At 25.9% G+C, this 22,750-nt stretch overlaps 2 protein-coding genes across 2 annotated transcripts; one reads left to right on the top strand and one right to left on the bottom strand.

The window, feature by feature from the left end:
- Positions 1-1,801: 1,801 nt before the first annotated feature.
- On the bottom strand, positions 1,802-5,748 carry LOC101505546 (binding partner of ACD11 1-like). Its single transcript, XM_004498661.4, has 6 exons — positions 5,629-5,748; positions 3,932-4,015; positions 3,312-3,415; positions 3,122-3,197; positions 2,861-2,944; positions 1,802-2,608 (listed from the first exon to the last, which is right to left on the bottom strand). The coding sequence occupies exons 1-6, from the start codon at positions 5,632-5,634 to the stop codon at positions 2,027-2,029; spliced, it is 936 nt and encodes a 311-aa protein (XP_004498718.1). The 5' UTR covers positions 5,635-5,748; the 3' UTR covers positions 1,802-2,026.
- Positions 5,749-16,257: 10,509 nt separating this feature from the next.
- LOC101509406 (uncharacterized) lies at positions 16,258-18,655 on the top strand. Its single transcript, XM_027334109.2, has 4 exons — positions 16,258-16,402; positions 16,823-17,083; positions 18,163-18,384; positions 18,469-18,655. The coding sequence occupies exons 2-4, from the start codon at positions 16,823-16,825 to the stop codon at positions 18,622-18,624; spliced, it is 639 nt and encodes a 212-aa protein (XP_027189910.1). The 5' UTR covers positions 16,258-16,402; the 3' UTR covers positions 18,625-18,655.
- Positions 18,656-22,750: the final 4,095 nt, after the last annotated feature.

Genomic DNA, 22,750 nt, shown 5'->3' with positions numbered 1-22,750 from the left:
ATAAAAACAAACATACTAATTGGTTAGTACACATATTTGTCCATGAATAATATACTAATTAATATTTATCAATAATAAACATTTATTATGTGTTTTAAAATGATAAATATATGTATTGTTTTTAGAAGATATTATAATGTGACATTAATTCTGCAATGACAATCATTTATCTTATATGGTTTTCATAATAAATTATAATTATTATATTATAATTATTTTCATTTATTATAAAAAATTACTAATTAATTGAGTAGTAAAAAATATTTGTCCCGTGTATAAATTTTATGCTCCAATTCTTCTTTAGTGACTCATTTTTTGAAAAACTACATAAAAAATTGAAGTTTGTAAAAATTATTGTTAGTGTATTATAATTGTTTTTATTTTTATGTCGACGGTATTAAAAGAACACTAATTTAAGTAATTCTTTAATACCAATCATTTATTTCGTATATAATTTTAATAATAAATAATTATTCTCAATTTTATATAGAAGATATAATAAAATATCAAATTTAACTAATTAATTTATTAGTGACAAATATATGACTAGTGTGTGAATTATAAGTTTCAACAATGTCTTTAGTCGCTTATTTTCAGACAAACCTGAAAAAATGATAGTGTAATATAATTGTTTTTATTTTAATATCAACGATATTAAAATAAACTTATTTTAACTAATTCTATAGTACAAACATTTGTCTAGTGTATAGTTTTTATAATAAATTATAATTAATATATTATAAATATTCTCAGTTTTATTTAAAAAATATAATAAATATTAAATTTAACTAATTGATTAGATGCAAATATGTGTCTTGTGTATAAATTGTACACTCCAAAAGTTTCTTTATTCTTTCATTTTAGAAAAATATGAAAAAATTTAATAAAAAATTATAGTTGTGCATTATAATTGTTCTCATTTTTATGTCGATATTTAAAAAAACAATAACATTAACTAAATATTAAGCAACAACTATTTGTCTTGTGTGCTTTTTGTAATAAATTACAATGAGTATATATAAGTATTCTCATTTTTATTTTGAAGATACAAAAATAATGTTAAATTAATCTAATTGATTAATGACAATTATATGTCTCAGGTATATAAAATTGTATGCTCCGACGACTTTTTTAGTAATTTGTGTATTATTGATATAAGATGATTGTAATAGTTATACACGGTCAATGTTATACAATTTTAAACTGACATAGTAATTTGTGTTGTGATTGTTCTCATTTTTATAACAATTAAAAAAATTAATTTTAATTAACTCTTTCGTGACAATCATTTGTATAGTATTTGTAATAAATTATAACTATTTTTATTTTTATTTTAAAAATATAAAAATATTAAATTTAACTGATTTATTAGTACAAATAGATGTGCCGTAAATAAATTGATAGTATAGAGAGATATTCAGTTAATGTATAAACTAAAAGACTTGTATGTATCATGTATGTAACCATAAACAATAGGTGCATATTTTTTAGTAAAAACAAAATACTTGCATATTTTTTAGTAAAAACAAATAGGTGCAACTTAGTTTGCAGTGAAAAACTTTTTAGAAGTCCAAAAATGAAATTTCAATTTTGACCTATAAATTTATGTAAAGAAAAATTATAAAAGAAAAAATTATATATTTTTTCTTTCACCGGAGATGAAAATAAAAACAATAAATGTACTTATGTCACTTTTATGCTCTTGATGACACAACTTTCTGTACAAATGAATTATATTATCGAGACATTGTATTAAAAGTAAAACCCCTTCATAGGTATGACACAAAGGAAGAAGTTAACATAAAACTCAAAAAGTATATGTTGATAGAAAATAATAAAGAATATTTATACATGAATGATGATCATGTTTATGAATCATGTCTGTAAGACAAACCTTTACATCACTATAACAATCCAAATAACTTTTCATGGACAACAAATTTGCAGCAACTGAAGACTGAAAACAACTATGCCAACAAGATCAATCCAGCTGTGCTTTTAAGGATGTTAGGGATTGTGAGTCAGTTCATGTTAGAAAATTACTAGCTTTACTGTCATTGTCTGTATTAACAGGAACTACTGCCGGGCCGCCGTTCAAAGAGTCCTCGAAGTGTATCTGAGCATATTCATCGACCGTCCCTTTTCGTTCACTGTAAATGATCTCCTTTTTTTCCACCTCAGCTTGTTCAACCTTCTCCATGGTCATCGTGCTGACATCCCCGGCTGCCTTTGCAATAGCGCTAAACGCACTCGAAACCCATGAAGCTCCGGTTAAGACGTAAGAATTGCTCATGATAGCAGATCCAGCACTACTTGCCTTTTGCTCGGCAACCGCAATAGCAGACTTTGTCATTCCAGAAAGCTGATACCTTTCATCCATCTCTTTCACTTTTTCATTGACAATGGTCGATCCAATACTAAGTTTATCGCTTAAACCTAATTTATGATCAATAGAAGCAACTGTGGAAGAAGCATTTGAGCTCAATTGAAGACGCTCGTCAAACGATTTTGTCTTGTTGATTGCATCCTTTCCTAAAATGAAACCCTTGGCAAGCATTGTGCTTATTACATCTTCAGCCTTCTGAACAACAGCACCACTTTGGTTTGTCTATTGAGAAGACCATTTTACATCATAAATTGATAAATTGACAATTTGTTTAAACATGCAGAGATTTTGCATCTAGATCTAAAAGTCTCCTTAAGGTCCATCCGATTTTGGTTACAGTTTACAAAATATTTTACTTTAGCACTATAAACAACACCCACAGTGTAGCCATCTAGTTATTAATCGAATTTATGCGAAAATGTTTTAAATGGCATTTGTTTGCAATAAATAAAATACAATAAACTAAGTACTTACTGGTCTTGAGGGAATAGCTTCTGGAGGAAGCTGGTACTTCTCCACAGGTGAGATGGTGACATATAGGTCAGCTATCTTAGAACCCTAAATTAAAAATCGAAGAATAAACACGACTTAAAAATGAGAATCAACTAAAAGTATCTATATCGGTTTATCTTATAGCAGAAATGATTAATATGTTTAGTAAGGTGCAACGTATCTAATTATTATGAAATGTACGGTAACATTTTTAACGCAAAAATAATTTGCGTATGCACATACTGTCAAGAGAACTGCTGTCTCTGCTCCCTGTGAATCCTTAAAGGTAACATAAGCGACTTGAGTGCGATCAAATTCCCTGCGGAATTACAAGTTACAACAAAGATTAGGGTGACATTTATATAATATAATAGTTAAAACAATATAAAACATGAGAAATGAATAAAGATAAGTACATTGCAAGTGCTCTGACCTTTGCATCTCAATATATTGAATATCACCTGAGAATGAAAAGAATTCTTCAATGTCCTTTTTTGAAGTAATCTGTGATATGTTACTCACCTTAACCGTTCTTATCTGTAAGAAATCAAAACGGAATGAACTTGAAAATTTTCCAGGAAAAAATATCTGAAATATCATTAACTATTTTTGAAAAATGGACAGCTAAAATACCAACACAGGACAGTGAAACACAGATAAGAATTGGTTAAAAGCATTAACCTAAAGTAACCAAGATTGTAGGAAAATCAGCCAACTTAACTTTCCAAACAAAACTGAAATAGTCATTTTGAGTTCCTATTCAGTATGAAACTATGAATCTAGATATTAGAATCTTAATTAAATTTGAAAGTTTTATTAAGGTATACCCAAATCAAATGCTTTTGGGTTTTCAATATAGTAGCTGCTTCCACCTTAATTGTAATAACCTATGACTAGTATTCAAATGTTGTTACTGTTTGTGGCAAAGGTTTTACTATTTATGGCATGCAAATATTTATTTCTGTTGACACTGGAAACATAACATTGATTCCTGATCATGTATATAACAATTGCAGTGCAAACTAATGCTACTAAATAAAAGAGATTCCTCACATCTGAAACATGAACTGTCCAATTTGGTGTAGCTGTGGAGCAGGGAATTGCCTCAGCTCTTTGATCAGTATGTTCCACTGACATCTGCACACAAAATGTTAGATTAGGGACTGCTTGCATTATATTTTGTTAAGTAAGGAGGCGAAGAAGCAACGAAAATGACATGTGCAAGAAGAGAAAATGTAAAACCAGCCCAACAAAAAGAAATAGATATACTTTTTAATTTCCACCAAAAGATTACAAAGATTCAATTGAAAATAAAAGCTCGTAACACAGAATCAATGTTGATTAAAGGTCAGATACAAAAGTCTAATGAGTGGTAGCATTATCTTGATAGGTATGATGTCGATTGCAGGTCACACAGGAAATAGAAGTTTGTTCATATTCCATTACGCACAATGCTATATAATCGCTATAGCTGCTATTCGACAACATTTTGTGTTAAATATTATAGTGCATTACAGAACAATAGCGATTTGTTCAAATTCTGCTACACTTATCCACTATTTAACACCAATGCTTGATAGTTGAGAATACAAACCAAAGTAACTAAGAGTCAATAAACCAAGAGGAAAGGTTATGCCAGGGACTATCAATGAGGTAGAATCCCACTTACAATGAACCAATTCAAATAGCATGAGAATTTCCAGTCATAAGCTAAAATGAGAGATGCCCTTAAGCTAAAGTGCGGAATTATAACTATTGATTGAAAATCAACTATTAATGTTTTAAACAACTTTATAGTTTGAGTGTGTTGCAGATGATTGTTGGAGTCAGAAGACAACTTTGTCGGAATGACAATCTACATTGTGATGCTTTTGTATGCCCTTTTACTTAACAAACAAAACAAACAACTTTATGATTTGTGATATACATAACATGTATTTTTATAACAATCTCAACCTTCAATTTTCCAATCAAATGTTAAACTTCACATTTTTTCCTATAAAATGAACTTGAGAAGCTAATTCCTATTCAATTCAGCTAATGCAACTTTATGACTTAACACTAAAACATTCATGAGCATTGCCCAAATTAAACAAAAAAAAAAATCCCAAATGGAAATCAATTCAACTAGGAAAACAAATGTAAATCATGAATAGTCTATAAGTTAATCAACCACAAAATCACACTTCAACTTCCATTATATCCAAAAGGCGAAATCTAATGAAGATCCACACAACTCCTCAGAACAATCCTCTTAATCTTTACAGCTGAGACAATGACTCGATCAATATCAGTTTGATAAGAATAAGGGAAAACAAATATTTTGCTCAAAACTTATACTTCCGAGGAATATCATTGATCGTCATAAGAACTTCAAGTGATTTTTTAGAAGTTGCCTATACATTGACAAACATTGTAGATAAAAAATTTCAAAGCAATACTTATGGATTCAATATGAGAATTTACATTTACAACTACATCATCATATAATAATTTGACACAAAGCACTAAATAATTTTCAATGAAAAATAAATAGAAATCAATCAATCTAAAGTTCCATCCCAGTTCTCAATTTTCATTCAACAAAATGAACACAAGGATTTTCATTTCTCAAAAAAAAAAAATCTCTATAGTGGAATGTTGAAACATCCAAATAGAACCATAACACACAACAGAATGAAACTCAATTAGGATCTGAAACGGAACGAAATAACCAAGAAATTTGGAGAGCAGAGGAAAATAAAACTCACCGACATTTGTGATGATACGATACGATATACAATGATTTTTGTCGTAACCACGTTGGGTGAAACACAAAGGTTGTTTTTTGAACAAATCGGAATAGAGAGGGGTAGTTACGTAATTTTGACGTTATATCTGTCACTCTTTATTTGGTGTGACGTTGCTCACTCGTGTGTGAGTAGTTGGGTAAATTTTCGAACAAGAAAAAAGGAAGACTTAATAAACAAGAAAAATAAAACAAATTTGTCAAATAAAATAAATATTAACCACGTAACTATATTGAGATATCATTTTGTCTTGGTTATAATGTTGTTGATGTGAGTGGTATGAGATTAGTCAATGATAATAATTAAATAATAGTAAATATTTTGTAATTATAACATCTACACTTATGAATGACTTAGCCAATTTTTTAATAGTGTTATCCACCTCCCAATGTATATATTTGGAGAAACTTTTAAAAGCTAAAAATGTATACATATAACTTATGAATGACTTTTTAAAATAGGGAATCATTCTTAACTTAAAAAAATGAGTTTCATATTGGTAAACTTCCTATTGAAATTTTATTCGGACCATTCATTATAGTAGTCCCAAAAACGGGGGTGTAAATAGTACGGCCCGTTACAAGCCCAATGTGGGTTAGTATGATCCAATGAACAAGAGTTGGCAATTTTGGTCCATTGTTTGGCTAATTATCAAAATCAGATCAAATAAGAATTTGAATATTTTCTACATTTGATGGAGGATATCAAGGTATCTAAATTGAGATATGCCACGTGCTATTTAATGAATATTTTTTTATAAATTGAAAATTTATGGGGTTTATCAAGGTTATGCTCATATGACATCACTAACTAAATTCTCACATTTACCAATATGCGGAATATTCTAACCAACATTTATAAAATTAATGAATAACTTTTTATTTTGTCATCGGTGTAAGAATTAAATTATAACGAAAGGAAGCTAAGTTAACCAATTAGGGCATCTATCACATGCATTATGTATTAAATAGCACATCACAATGAGATAGAGGCTGCAATTTTTGGCACGCATTGCTTGGCTGAGCTGGCCTTATCAAATATGAATTAAATATTTTGTAGATGTGATGGAGGATGTAAAGTATCTAAATTAAGCCTTGAGCTTTTTAATGAATTATTTTTTGTTTTGTTGTAATTGTGAAGCTAAGTTAACACTCATGACATGTATCGCATGCATTTACATGTGAATCAATACATAATATCAAAAATTAAGTCTTAAATAATTTTTAAGATAAATTTGTTTTTCATTCATATATCAATTTATGTTATTTATTTAAGACTGATTTCAAGCATCGTGTGCCACTCTATATTAGTGATTTTATTTTTTTCATTTGTTTGTCTATAGATACTTTGATATGAATTAATGTAGTGACTCTAGTAACATCCTAACTTTATTTGTCTAAATTATTATCAATATGTCCTTATTACTATTATTATTGTTGTTATTATTAGAATTAAATAAATGCATTAATTCCTTATAAAATTGCATGTAATGAAAATTTAGTGATAGCATAACCTATTGAAAATTCGAATAGTAAATGTTTCACATACTTTAGTACTTCTTTTTATACTATTTAAGATCACTTTTATAGTTAGTAGAATAATTATAATAATAAGAATAATTAGTTTTATGCCTTGTATGATTTATGATAAGATATAATTACTTTGCATAAGTAAAAATTTGAATGAGCAGTAACAATTAAAATATTGTTGAGGACATAATAGAGGGTGCAACCCACTTAGGAGGGGTGTGCCTATCAATCTTCCAATAAAAAAATTAAAAGGAAATAGAAATAGAAAGAAAAAAAAAAAAAAAGAATATAAATCGTGTGTGTGTGTGGGAAAGAGAGGAAAAGAGGAAAGAATCAGAGGAACAAATTTTGTTTATAACTTTATCCATATATAGTATTTTGAGTTGATTTCGATCCCATTATAAACTGCATTTAATTACCTACGAAATAGGCACTAGTTTTACTGATTTTCATTAATAATTGACATAGAAAATTGAGTTACAAGTTGGAAAATAATATGTTGTTTTGTCTTTGTATTTGTATATCTTATTTTATTAAACTATATTAACTGAATGTCTATTATGCAAAATAAAAATTATATTTATAAATTAGACATTTTAAGCTTTCCAAAATGTTATCATTTATTCAAATCGAACATCGTTTGATATTATAATTAAATTACCAAAAATATAGTATTTTTTGCATAAAAAGATTATGACATAGCTAAGTTAAAATGGGTATAACAGACGCAATAAGAATCGGTTTTGAGGGAAACTAATTGAAATATAAGATTTATTTATATTACTTTGTTAATGTAAATTTTTATAAGTTTATATTAAATTTACATGTTTCTGTGACTTTATGAAGTGGACTATTTTGTTTTATAAGTTGCTCATATTAATCATTTTGAAATATTTATATCTTGAGTTAGGAAACTCGTTTTTTAGTGAAACCAGTTGGGTCTAAAATAGGACACATAGTAGTTTCATCATGTTAAAATTTATAATTTTACTAAACATATAAATGGTTCAGTAGTATTGTAAACACAATTACTCTGTCATAAGATTATTAGGTAATGTTGACTTTAGGATACCATAATTTGAGTTATATAGATCAGTTTCAAGTGAAGCCAATTGTGTTTGAAAGCTTAAATACAACACTCTTTTTTTTGGAAGTTTGATGCTAAGACATGGTGTTTGTGTGTGTGTGTATATATATATTGATATAATTTCTATATTAAGTGCATGTTGAGTTGTGTGTGTTTATATATATATATATATATTTTGATATGATTTATGTATTAAGCGCATGTTCAATTGTGTGAATGTAGTAAATGATTACCTGTATGTTATGAGTAGATGAATTCTCTGTCTATATACGATAGGAGCCAGGATAAGTGAGACATCACTTACGGACTTAATTATGTTCAATTTTATCAAAAGAGATTATTCAAGACTTCAAGTGGAGTACATTGGGTGAAACCAATATAGTCTTTATGATTTAATTGTTATGTTTAGTTTAAGTCATTAGATTACTTATGTGTAGTGACTTAAAGTGTTTGAAAATTTTGAGGCTAGAAGTAGAAAATGTATTTAAGTATAGCTTACGAAGAAATAATATTTTATTAAATTAAAGTATAATTTATTGAGAGGATTTTCTATGTTTAGCACACCAGCTTGACTAAGAAACATCTATAACTGTTTTAATTAAATCTATGTTATTGAATTTTATATTCACTATATTGAGGGGGGGTTTTAGGAAATAGGTAAGCGTTGAAAGTCTGAGTCAAACTAGATCTCGTCTTTGAGTCTAGATTAGAATTATAGTTTAATTAAGTCTCACTTAAAAGTTATTTTAATGTTTGTAACTATTTTAGCATTGTAAGTTATTTAAAAAATTTATAAATAATTTCTATTTATTTGCTAACAATTCAATATTTTTTAATTAAAATTTTCTGCTTTTATATACAATTTTTTTAAGTTGACTTTGCCTATATATTTCAATTCATTCAAATTCAATAAAAATTTAATTATAACTATAAATATTCACAAATATATATATCTACAATGTTACTTAACAATCACTCAAAGAAAGACAAGTTCAAAAGGAATATGACGATCACCATATCAGATCTCTCTTCTCTGCCCCCTCCCCCAAAGTATCATTTTGGTCATTGATGTTTTACTCTCATCTCATGTGTTTGTTTAATGTGGCATCTAGAGTGTTAGAAATTCAAAAGTCAAACTTAATTTTTAATTTTCTCATCGTCTACTTTTTTTCTTTTGTTATTGTTCATTTGATTTAAGCTAAACAAGCGGTGAATAATGAAGAAAATAAAAACACCCAACAATATTTTATTATATTCACACATCGAAGATTTGATATAAAAAAAAAAATTGTCATTTTTCTTTCTCTTTTCTAATTTATTTTACAATTTTTCTTCTAAAATGCAACAATTATTTTCATTTTTTGATGTAAGATCTAATAGACAATGTTAATAGTACAACTATTTTTTTTTTTCATTTTAGATGTAACTTTCCTCTTTCAATTCACTTTTGCATAAGATATTTTTTTTCTGAATTTTTTAGTGTTGATTATCAATCAGCAGTTTTTTTTTCTACTTTATTAAGGTAGGTTCCTCTGCTATTTGTTATTTTTTCTTCATATCCATTCTTTGCATGTTGATTAAAATTATGCAGCACAACATGATAAATATTTAAGTGCTATAATCTATGTACCGAATACAAATATAAAAAAGAGATTTATTTTATAATTTTAATTGTACATTGTCATTGTCTCAATGCTCTTTCGTTCTGCTTCATTTAGCAATAAATTCAGTTTTTAAATGTTTTAAATTAAAAATAAAAAAGTATGTAACTGGACAATAATTATACCTAATAGATTTGACAGTTAATACATTATAGTTTCAGTAAAAGTATTTTAATTGTTTGATTCTAAATTAATTTCTCAAAGTTAATTATCTTGATTATGCACCCATATTGCAACCAAAAGCGGATCATTATCTCGAATTAAGTTGATGTGTTTGCCCATGGATATGATACAAATTTCTAATTTGGTAAGTTATTTTAAAACAAAATTATTTCTGTATATTTCAATTTGTATTGTTTTTTTAATTTCATTTATTTTATTTTCGTAAACAATTCATATGTTATAAGGATTCTAATAGAAGTGTGGGGTAAAATGACTACAAAAATAATGGAGTGAAGACAAATATGTTGATGATAGAGTTAGACTATGATGATTAGTTAAAAATATTCAACCAAAATATTCAATTATTACTACATATCAGTTGCAAAATGTTCATATCAATATTTCGAGATTTACATTGTATAAGATATGCGATAATTGTTTGAAAAAATATATATTTGCGATAATTATACAACCACTCATATTTTTTATTAATTATTTATTAGGTATAAATTCAAATTAAACATGATTTAAATTTAAAATGTACCATTCCATTTATTAAATTTGAAATTTACATGATTTGAAGTTAAAATATCCATTCCATTTATTAAAAATCATTATCTTTATCATTATTTTCTTATTTTTTATTAATAACTTCAAAAATTTAAATGATATTTATCATTTTTATTAATAATATTTTTTTTATTGGTGTATTCTCATTATAATAAATGGAAAGTGAAGAATATTAATTTGTAAGTACTGTAAATTGTATTAATTAGGAAGTACAATTAGAAAAAAAAATAATTAAATTTGCATTAAAAACCAAAATTGATAATATTTTTGGGATAAATATTTTTTTACAAATGCGGCAATCATTTTTGGATGAAAGGAGTCTATTACTTTAAAATTTAGATATGATTAACTCAATTTTTTTATAAATTTATTGGATTAATATATTTGTTTTAAATTTATAATTTGATTTTATTTAAATTTGTATATTTCATTAAAATATTTCATAAAATATGAATATTTTATCACAAAAATACATGTCACTTGAATATGTATTTTAATGAGAAGTTATAAATTTGAACAGGCCGTATTAAAAAAAAAAATTGAGCATGTAAATACTTAATTGTGTTCAATTATCCTACGTCGGAGTCCAAAAGTTAGATCATCATATTGTAAAAAAATGACTCTTTTCTAATACCTACAATTCTTAGATGAGGAGTTTTATGATACATTTGAAAATTAACATATTTTGGCACTATCAAATTAAATCACCAATAGTTTAATAAAATATTATCTATAAATGAGTTTGACCATATTTTAGATTTATCACAACCAAGTTTTTAAATTTTATCTTTTGAGTCTATTTGGAAATGAATTTTTTTGTTATAATTTTAATTAAAATTACAACTTTAATTTTAATTATTGAAACAATTTATTTAATTACTAAAGTAAAAAATGAATAGATAAATGTATCAAAACTCTTAATTTAGTCGACTTTAATAAACATTATCGTAATGTCCATGTGAACAAACTAAAAAATATAATTGATCAAAATGTTCATAGTACATTGTTCCCTTAGATATATTCATTATTGTGTATATTTACATCATAAAATATAGAGTTCTACATCATAACACAAAATAATATGTATTTTTATGAGCGAATACCACAAATAAAATAATCAATTATTTTATTTTATTTAATTATGAAATTTATCTAATATATCTCACACAATTTGTGTAAATTATCACCTTTAATATTTGCAAGTTTAATTTTTTATAAAAAATACTTTGTAACATTACAATAACAATCATAAATACAAATAGTATGTTTTTTCAATTGTTAACTGTGACAAATAATAATATAACTTTTTAATATTATTTGTATTATATATATTTTTATTGATTCAATTTGATAAAACTTTTTAATATATTTGTATTACGCTAGTGGAGATAAGGTGAAGAAGGTTGTACTTTAGTCTTTACAACGTCAATATGAATTGATGTAGATGTAAGAGGACGAGAAGGTTTTTATGTATGTTTCTCATGTTCAGACCTTGGCGAGTTTAATAAAAACATGTGGTGAGGTTGTTATTGATAAAATGACCATTGAAAAAAATTATGTGTTCCTTGACCCCTCAATTTGACTATATTTTTGTAGCAATTGAAGAATCTAACGATGTAGATTCTATGAAGATTGAAGAATTACAAGGCTCATTGAAAGCATATGAGTTGAGAATTGTTGATAAAAAATATACTCAAGACACAATTTAGGTTTTGCAAACTCATTCAGACAAGAAAATTGGTGGTGAGAAGTAGAAGGAGAATAAATGATAGGGATAATTCAAGAAAGGAAACTGGTCGAATTCAAAGAAGTCAAACATGAGGAGAAACTTGAATCCTAAAAAAAAAGGAGGGACATCAAATCATAAGAATCAAAAGACGAGTAAAGATAAGAGAAACATCTAATGTTATAATTGTGAAAAATGGGGCCAATATGATGATGAATGTTGGTTTGGTAAAGGGAAAAGTAAAGTCAAAGAAAGTGATGATGAAGCAAATGAGTTAATTATCATGGCAAATGTTCGCTCCATTTGTAGATGTATAACCAGTTAATTATCATGGCGATTTGAAAGAAATGGTGCAGACAGTTTCTATGAAAGATAAGTTGGCAGCCATTGAGAGAAACAATACCTGGGAGCTTATCTAATTGATAGTTGATAAGAAGACAACAAGGGTGGAATGGATGTATAAACTAAAAAGAAATCTTGATAAAACAATTGCTAAACATAAGGCAAGATTGGTGGCTAGGGGTTTTCTTCAAAAAGTAGGCCTAGACTATTCAGAGGTGTATGCTCTAGTGGTCAGGACTGAGACAATCAGGTTGGTTGTTGCTTTGGCTAGTGGAAAAGGTTGACCTATGTTTCATTTAGATGTAAAGTCAACATTGTTATATGGTCCTCTTGAAGAGCTTGTCTTTGTCACTCAACCTATTGGCTTTGTAATCAAGGGGAAATAATAAATGATGTATAAGTTGCATAAGGCCTTGTATGGGCTCAAACAAGCCTCTAGAACATGAAATAAGAGAATTGACTCGTAATTGATTCAATTAGGATTTACAAAGTGCACAGTGGAGTATGGTGTTTATGTGCAAGTTGCAACATCAACTTTAATAATCATATGGTTGTATATTGATGATTATTAGTGACTAGAAGAAATGTTATTGTATACAAAAATTCAAGAAGCTCGTGATGGCTGAGTTTGAAATGACTGATTTAGGAAAATTGTTCTATTTTCTAGGCATGGAATTTCTCAATACTCCAAAAAAACATTGTTCTTCTCAAATGAGGTATGCTAGTGAAGTTCTAAAAAGGTTAATATGAGAACATGTAATCCTACATCTATACCAATTGAAGTAAGTGTTAAGCTTGAGAAAGGAACTTAAGAGGAGAAATTGGACTCTACACTCGTCAAGAAAATTGTGGGTTCATTAAGTTATTTTTGAAATAGTAGGCCAAATATATAATTTACTATGGGACTGATCAATAGATTTATGTATGATCCTAAAAGATCACATATGATAATTGCGAGAAAAGTACTTAGATACATAAACGACACCTTGATGTATGGCATTATGTTTCCTAAAACTACAACTCGCTGTGATATAGAACTAATTGGTTTTTCTGATGTTGATTGGTGTCGGGACAAGGTTGAAAGAAGGAGCACAACTGGTTACTTATTCAGGTTCCTTTGAGCACCAATCTATTGGTGTTCAAAGAAGCAACAAGTTGTAGCATTATCTTCATGCAAGGCTGAGTATATAGCAGGGTCCTATGTTGTATAACATGAAATTTGGCTCGAACCAGTGCGTAAGGAGCTAAAGGTGCAAGTAAAGAAACCAATTAAATTGCTAATTGACAATATGTATCAAAAAACTTGGCAAAAAAATGCAGTGCTACAAGGTAGGAACAAACATATAGAAGCAAGATTTCATTTCTTAAGAGAGCAATTGAATAATAGAAGGTTTGAAATAGTACATTGTCCAACTAAATCACAAGCAACTGATGTTTTCACAAAAGGTGAATTAAGGAAGCATGTGTGATTAATTCACCTATGATAGTTAAAATATAATAACTAATTGATAGTTAGAAGTGTAATTACATTCTATTGTGCAATACTCTATAAATAAAGATGTAGCTTTAACTAACTCGTTACATAGTTTTAAATAAAAAGTATTTCATACACAATTCATTAGACCATCTCTTTCTCTCCGACTTTTTTTTTTCTTTCTCATTTGATTAGGTTAACACTTGCACTAACATGTTGGAACTAGAAAGTTGTTGTGTGCAAGCTTTTTTACCATTTAATCAATAGACACAAAAAATTCAATCAAATCAAAATGAATAATAGTATTTTATTAAAAAAAAAGTTTTTTGATAATTATATTAGTATTTGATCTTTGATTGAAATCTTTATGATACACTATAACTTAGATAAAAAATATCCATAACTTTTTTGAGCAAAAGAACCATACTTAATAATTAGTATTTTATAAAAAAAAAATGATAAAATTTAGAATCGATATAAGAAATAAAAAATATATTTTCGTTGAATATCTAATTCAAAGAAATAACTGATTTGATTTGATATTTTATTTTATAAACTAAAACGTTTATTAAGAAAAAGTAAAATAAAAATAAAAATTGGAGAACATAAATCTAACTCAGAAAAATAAAAATAAAAATAAAAAGTGCTAGAAATATTTCACAAATTAAAGAGGTTTTCTAACTCTCGTGTATATATTATATAACGGGGTTTCCTTTTGCATATTTTTGTTGTTGAATATTTTGCAAATATTTAATATATTTTACATTTTCTTCTTCATAAGTATATTCCTCCTAACTTTTGTTTTGTTAGGATCTTTATCTTTAAAACAATTTTTTAATACATTTGAGTCATTAGTAATTCTGAGATATAAATTATTATTTGTCATTATAATATTTGAATAGGTCATATTTGCCACTAAGTCTTTTGATTGTAAATTTGCTACCAAATCGAGGAATTTGATGATTTTGTACAACATTTTGTTTTAACACTTCATCACTCTAATAACCTACAATACACATATTTGTATAATAAAGATGATTTCTTTGTTATTTTCATAAATTGCACTATGATCATATTTATCAATTTCTTGATGTAACTCAGCATCTCCTAAAGAGAATAAATGTCTTATCATTATGTTTCTCATGGGTTAAAATATCAACCGAATCTACATCATATATATCATCACGGTTCTTATCTTTTCTAATCGAAATTTTTATTTGATATGTAAGTTATAAGACATTTATTATAAAACAGAAAATACACGATTATTAGAAAACGAAGAAAATACATGATTGAATAAAATATTTTCATTTTTAGCAAAGAAAAAGTATTGTAAATTTTTAAGCACAAAAATATTGTAATTGATAAATAACAAATGTATCTTTTTGTCAAAAAAATAAATATTAATAATAATAATAATAATAATAATAATAATAATAATAATAATAATAATAATAATAACAAGTATCTATATTAGGAAAGGCACTAAATAATCCAAAGGGTGAAAAATAACAAAATCCATTTAATTTTTATTTTGACATAGTCAAATTTCCATATATAACTAAATATTAATTTTCTTGATAATTAAATTTCAATCAAATCAAAATGAATTAATAATAAATTGTGTAACTTAACCTTTAATTGATTCTCATAAAAACACTTCGGTCAAAATAATTCTCATAACAGCGCCACATTAACAATATTTTTTTCATATAACATTGAAATTTGCCAATTCTAAAATTTACAAGCCTCTTGATTCAATAGTTGTGTTGTAAGATCAATTTGGTGCTTTTAGGATCAAAATAATGTTCAAATATTTGGTATACTATTTCTTGGATAAAAAGAGATCCATAATTTTCTCGAGCAAAAGATCCATAACTATTAATTAGTATTTGATTAAATAAATTTTATTCATTAAAAAAAGATTACGAGAAGAAATAAAGGCAGCTCCTATCTTGGGCCCCACGTGACTTTTCCAATTTAAAATTGAAAAATCTTCAAAAGTCGTTCCATAATCACACTCACAATCCTTTGAAATTGAAAATATTTGTTTCCATTCTAACTTTTTTCCCTTTTCAGTGTTGAGAATTATACTATTATATTTTGGTCATACTTTATATATTTATATAATATTTAATACCATCTTCTCTCCCTTTCAATTTTTGCTAGAGAGAAAGAAAAAAGGTAGACATTGTTAGCACATATAACTCTTGTTTATCAATTTCTAATTTTTGTTTCATGTTTTCTTAATCTTGTATTTGTTTTACTTTAATATATTTCATGTTTTGAGAAAGTTTTTTTTTTTAAAGAAAGTTTGATTGCAAATTCACAATTTCAAGATACTTGATTCATACCCTTTTCTGCATTCCAAAATTTTGGAACATTCTTGGCTCATGTGATTCTTCAAATTAGACCCTTCTTGTGTTCAAATTCTAGTATCATATTTATTGGAGAAAAAAGAATATATCTAGATTACAATTTTATTTTACTTGTCATGTTGATTTTTTCTTGAATATTATAATTTGTGCTACTCTTTGTTGATGATTGATAGTGAAGAATTTAATTGATCCTTGATCATTGTATTTTGTTGAATATTTTTTGCAGATGGGGATGCATAATTTATCAAATGAAAAGAAAAAAGATTGGCTTGATGCACTTTTGATAGATAACTTTGGTAATTGCAAAAAACATAAAGAAAAGTTTAATGAGAAGAATGTGTTTTGTCTAGATTGTGGAATTAGTTTATGTAGACATGGTAAAGATTCTCATTCTCTTCATCGAAGATTTCAAATATACAAATATTGTTATCAAGATGTTGTCAGATATTCTGACTTACTCAAGTATTTTGATTGCTCAAATATTCAGGTTCTTTTCTCTCTACTTTTTTTTTTTATTAGCGTTCAATTCATTTATAAATACTTGTTTAAAATCAATTATGTTTCTTATACTTAATTGTGTTAATTCAGATAAGAGCATAGTTTTGTAATTTTAAATTCTTTTGAATATAATTATAAATTGATCGTTAATGTCACTTTGATCGATAAAATATTTACTATCCCAAAAAAAATTTAATTTGAAAAAATCAATTATTTTTCTTGATTTGTTTTTTATAATAAAGTTTCTTGATTTCTTAATTTGCTCTGATTAGTGATAACCATTTATTGAATGAATCAATTAGTATCTTAATTGTACTGTGATTCATAGTTTTTGATGCATTATAGTTGATTTATTTTGCTCTGATTAATGATAATAACCATTGATGAATACATAGAATTTTTAATTGGCTTAAATTATATAAATTAGTTGTGCTGCTCTGTTAATTATTCTCCATAGTAGTCAAGAATCCATATTACAAATTTTCTGCATCTTTTACAAGTTCTAACCATTGAGTCATGTATATTTCCATTAATTTTTAGCTTAAATATACTTTTAGTTGTTATTCTACAGTTCAAATTTTAATTCTTTTATTTTTCATTTTACAATTTGAATTCCTCTATTTGGTACTATGAATTGTAATTTTAAAAATAAGAACTCCAAAATTCTAAAATTAAAAAAAGAAACCAAAATTGTATATTTTATTAATTGACAGATATTAATAAATTAATAGTTATATTAGTTTTTTTTTATTTTATATTTAAATCTAAAATCGCATTTTTATAACTTCTTTGATGTCTCTTAACTCATCAACCAAACCGAAAAAATAAAAGTGAATTTAAATCTTAATTTGATGTTAATTGTCTATGTATAAGTCAGTTTTTTTTGCTTGAAATGTATTTTGAGGATATTGTTTTGTACTAGTTGTATATACTTGAACGTTATAGCTTAATTGATATATCTAACTAAAAAAAACTTAATATGAACACTTAGAAACAATAAATGGATTTATTGTTCTGATTAAATAGAAGAACATAACTTTATTCTTACAATTTGACATGATTTGGCAGACTTATATATCAAACAATGACAAGATTGTTCATCTCAAACCAAGGCCTTCAAAAGAGAAGAAACAAGTAATAATAAGATCAAAATTTGCTTCTCAAAACCATGATGAGTCACAAATGAAGGAAACAAATATTACAACACCTCAAAAGCCAGCTGGCACTTGTGAAGAATGTGGCAAACATTTACAAGATAAGCGTAATCAATTTTGCTCCATTAAATGCAAGGTATACAACCATTATATATACTTTAATTTAATGTGAAATTTATTGTTTAATTAACTCTCATAAAATTAATTTGTGTATTTTTAGATCACAGGAGAGGAAGAGATTGGAATCAACCAAAATTCAGAAGTTGAGTCATCTATTTCTATAGCTGAACCTTATGAATATGTTGAAAGAGTGAATTTAAGAAAACGTCCAAGGAAAACTACTCCTATGAGATCTATCTCTAGTTTTGTGTTTTGAATTTTTCTTATTAAATTCTCTTTTGGTTCAATTTTGAGTTTACATTTTACTTTTTGGTGAATAAGATTTATTGGAATTTTTTTAGAAACTCAAGTATAGTATTCAACATACTAATAAGTAATTATTTCAATTCATAAGTTAGGAGGTTATGGTGTAGTAGCTTGTATATATAGCACACAAAGTTGATACTAAATGAAAGGTGTACGAAATACACTCATTACTTTCTTTTTTTAAATTCAAGTACACTCATTACTCTTCAATTATACATCTACTTTTTTTTTTTATTGAAAAGTAGTTTAGTTGGTTGGATTTCCAGGGGATATAATTATACCAATTAAAGGATGTTTGTCAAAACTCGATAATTTAGATAAATTTAAGTAGATTACGTTAGAGTTTATTTAATATTAAAATAGTGTAAATGATGTTATTCAACAACAACAAAAAAAAGTTATTAATGAAAATTATATTGTTAAAAATAAAAATATAATCTAACTAAATAGTTTAATTTGAGTGGTTGATAAATTTTAAATAAACACAAATTATGTAGAAGAAATTGAATTCAAGTTGATTAAAATAATTATTATTAAAACTTATTTATATTTTGATCGAATTTTAAATTATCAATAACTAAATTGTGCATATTTATGGTGTGTGCATAGTGTGCATACATATTAGGTTTTTTATTTATTTAATAATTTAAATTTGAAAAAATTTATCAATGTTTTTGAATATGTCCAATTAACTGGTATAGTGTATATTTTCTTACTTTTTCTCTTTTGTCCATTTCAATTTTAATACATACATTATTTGAATGATTTTTTTAATTTTCCGCGTATCAGGATTGTGATACAATATATTTCACCTTTATATGTGGGTCATTATTCTTCATTGGATATAAGTGAGTCCTTGAAATATTATATCACAATCCTGAAATGTAGATAATTAAAAAAAGGTTGTTCAAATAGTATTTATATTACAACTGAAATGAATGTTAAAGAAAAAATATCAAGAAAATGCGGACTATGTCGATTATCTGATTATACTTGAAAATATTGTTTAAATGTTACAGATAACTTTAATCAATATATATAATTTTTGTAAAACTTGTATTGTTGTTTTTTATAAATAAATTATAATAATTATATATATAAATATATATATATATATATATTTAATTTAAAAAAATAATATAAAAAAAATTCTTTAAAAAAATCACCTTTACCAATTTAAGGTTTTTTTATAAGAAAATCGTCGTTTACATAAACGACTTGTAATTAAGTATATAAAAAAAAAGAATATTTTAATATATAAATTTTAAAATATAATAATTTGGTAAATTTTTTTTTTTTTTTAATTTGGATGGTTGAAAAAGAAATCCCTACATATTACTTATTAAAAACAAATTAAATCTAGTAGCGATTTTGCCTTTCCTTCTAGGATTCCCAAATTCTGACATATATATGTGACCTTCGTAATGGCATAATAAGGCATGCTCCCTTAAAACTATAGGTAGCAGCAGCACAAGCAACTACATGCTGCCCTTTGATTGTGGCAGGCAAAAAGGGCATAAAACCTCATAAATTTGTTTGGTGAAAAGCATAGCAAAGATTTGATGTCCCCACGACCAATTTGAAGCCCTCATCTTTTGCATGTTCAACCACATGTATTATGACCTGCCAACTCACCATTATCTCATTTCATTTTATCACATTAATTTCTTTCAAGACAACTTCTACAATTTTAAAATATGGTACCAACACTTTTTGATAAAAGACGTATAGGGTTTCTTTAACGTATATAGAGATTTAAGATAACTTTTAATATGTAATTATTTAAAGTCTATAATAATATTTTTTTAAATTACTAAATTTTTATTTATTTTTTATACTTTAAAATATAAAATCATTTATTTAAGTAATACAATCAATTTCATATTCAATTGATAATATAATTTATTGATTTAGTATTTATTAAAAATATTAATTTTAGATAAATTAGAGACCACAAAAGAGAGGGTAGACATGGCCTTGGCGAATATCATTTTTATTAAATTATTTTTGTTAACTATTGATCTATTATTAATGTTATAAATACATAATAAAAGATATTATATTAAAAATAATGCAAGTAATATTAATTATGGCGAATTATTTTAAAATAAAGAGAGTAATACGATAATAATAAAGATTTTTCTGGCCAATGATGAAGACATATTTAAATATCCAACACATATCAGTATTAGATATTAATATATTATTGATATTCATGCTTATAATCTTGGTTTATAGATTTAAATTTGTACCCATAAAAAATTATAATTAATTAATTTAAAGTAAATAAATTTTAGTGTTAGTCTTTAATATTATAAAAATCAATCAAGTTAGTTATTTAAATTTATGAAATAATAAATTATTTAATTAAATTAAAGTGGTCTATTTACTTAACAAACTCCTTACTTTGTGATAGTTTGCTCAAAGAGCCAACTCCCAAGTTCCATAAACATGCTAGTTTGATTCAAGATATCAATGACATTATTTTGTCGCATAGGATTGTTTGCATTTTTCACCCTCCCTCGAGGAACACTCTTCTTAAGAGAGTAGTCTTTTCTTTTTCTTCTATCTTTCTTTGTCCTTTCCTTTTAGCTATGTAACCAAAACAAAACTTTAATATTGTGGTGCAATATGTGAAAAATAAGTAAATTGATTGATATTTTTAAATAAAATTATATTTCTAAAATTTGAGACTAAATTAAATGTTCAATTAATTTAATATATCGTTGATTGTCTGAAAGGAGTGGATGGCAAAATGAAAAAAATGAGGGTGTTGATTAGAAAATTTTAACAACTACTCAATTTATATTTTATAAATTCTTTATATGCTTTTTTATCATTTAACTCATATATATAGGCCCTAATGTTGCACGCTCAGTGGGGCTAAATGGCAAAGCTTCTGCCACCGTATTATTATGCAACCAAGCAAGTTGAATGTTTTTTTGGCTTTTAATGTTTATCATTTTTTTTTTTTCCTAAATATTTATCATCTTCTTAGTTCTTTTTTTGATTTCTATCAAATTTTGTCTGCATTTTTTTTTTCTGCATTTTCTTGCCTTAGTTATTGGACGCTGGAAGAGGAAAATATGTATCTTAGTAAAAGATGTGGAGAAAATTTTGGAAAATCGCAATTAGAGGCTATTATTTCGCTGCATTTAATTACGCATTTTAATTTTTTCATAATGCGATTTGAAGGAATATTTTTATTTAATTTATTCGAAAAAATTGTAATCTCAATAAGATCTAATATGCTTTTGTTATTTTTGATTTGGGCTCTAATATGCTTTAATTAGGAAATTTGGCTCGCCTAACATAAATAGCTCTTTTTCGAATTAAAATAAATAATGGATTCGTTTGTTTAGGAATTAGGAAATAATGGCTCGCCTAACATATATATTAATTGTGATTATTATGGTAGGAGGAGATTCTCTTTTAAAAAAAATTAAGTTTTATCAATTATTTTATTAAAATTTACATTGAAACCTTTTTTTTACCAGTATATCAAAAATAAAATCAAACAGAGTGCGTTATTTAATTGAAAAATATTTATTTATTTTACAATATAACTTTGATAAGCTTATAAATATTTGTTTAAACCTTTTAGTAAAAATTAGAATTGAAACATCAGGATTTTTTCCGTAATTACTGAATACATTTTAAAATTTTCACTTTAATTGTTATCTGCTACTGCTAGCAATAGTTATATCCGCTAAAAATCAATCTCTACTACTGATTTTATTTAATAATTCAATTATGGTATTTGTATCCACAAATTTTATATCAACTTTAAACGACTCCCCTCTTAGCATACTACTTGTATCTCAACACAGTTAATTAAGAGTAATTTTATTATAGATTAAAAACAAGGTGATTTTTTTCAAAAAAAAAAAACAAAATATAAGTAATTTTAATCTTATATTTGAAAAAGCGATTTTTACATAAATCTACTCAAAATTAGTAGTAGTTATTTCGGACTCAATTGTTAAGAATTAAAAATAAATTGACATTCAGTAATATGAAATAATTATAAGAATTTGTGGCAAAAATATGAAATAATTAAAAAAGATTTTGTATGA

Source organism: Cicer arietinum, chromosome 4 (genome assembly GCF_000331145.2).
Source record: "Cicer arietinum cultivar CDC Frontier isolate Library 1 chromosome 4, Cicar.CDCFrontier_v2.0, whole genome shotgun sequence".
Classification (NCBI taxonomy): Eukaryota; Viridiplantae; Streptophyta; class Magnoliopsida; order Fabales; family Fabaceae; genus Cicer; species Cicer arietinum.
This window is presented reverse-complemented; position numbering and strand designations above follow the sequence as displayed.

What these genes read in the sequence shown, in the direction of transcription:
- LOC101505546 (XM_004498661.4), bottom strand. An exon ending in GGACAGTTCATGTTTCAGAT is followed by an intron (nt 3,416 to 3,931) that starts GTGAGGAATCTC and finishes GATTTCTTACAG; the next exon opens with ATAAGAACGGTTAAGGTGAG. An exon ending in CAATATATTGAGATGCAAAG is followed by an intron (nt 3,198 to 3,311) that starts GTCAGAGCACTT and finishes GTAATTCCGCAG; the next exon opens with GGAATTTGATCGCACTCAAG.
- LOC101509406 (XM_027334109.2), top strand. Translation starts at nt 16,823, where the DNA reads ATGGGGATGCATAATTTATCAAATGAAAAGAAAAAAGATTGGCTTGAT. An exon ending in TTGATTGCTCAAATATTCAG is followed by an intron (nt 17,084 to 18,162) that starts GTTCTTTTCTCT and finishes ATGATTTGGCAG; the next exon opens with ACTTATATATCAAACAATGA. An exon ending in TTTGCTCCATTAAATGCAAG is followed by an intron (nt 18,385 to 18,468) that starts GTATACAACCAT and finishes GTGTATTTTTAG; the next exon opens with ATCACAGGAGAGGAAGAGAT.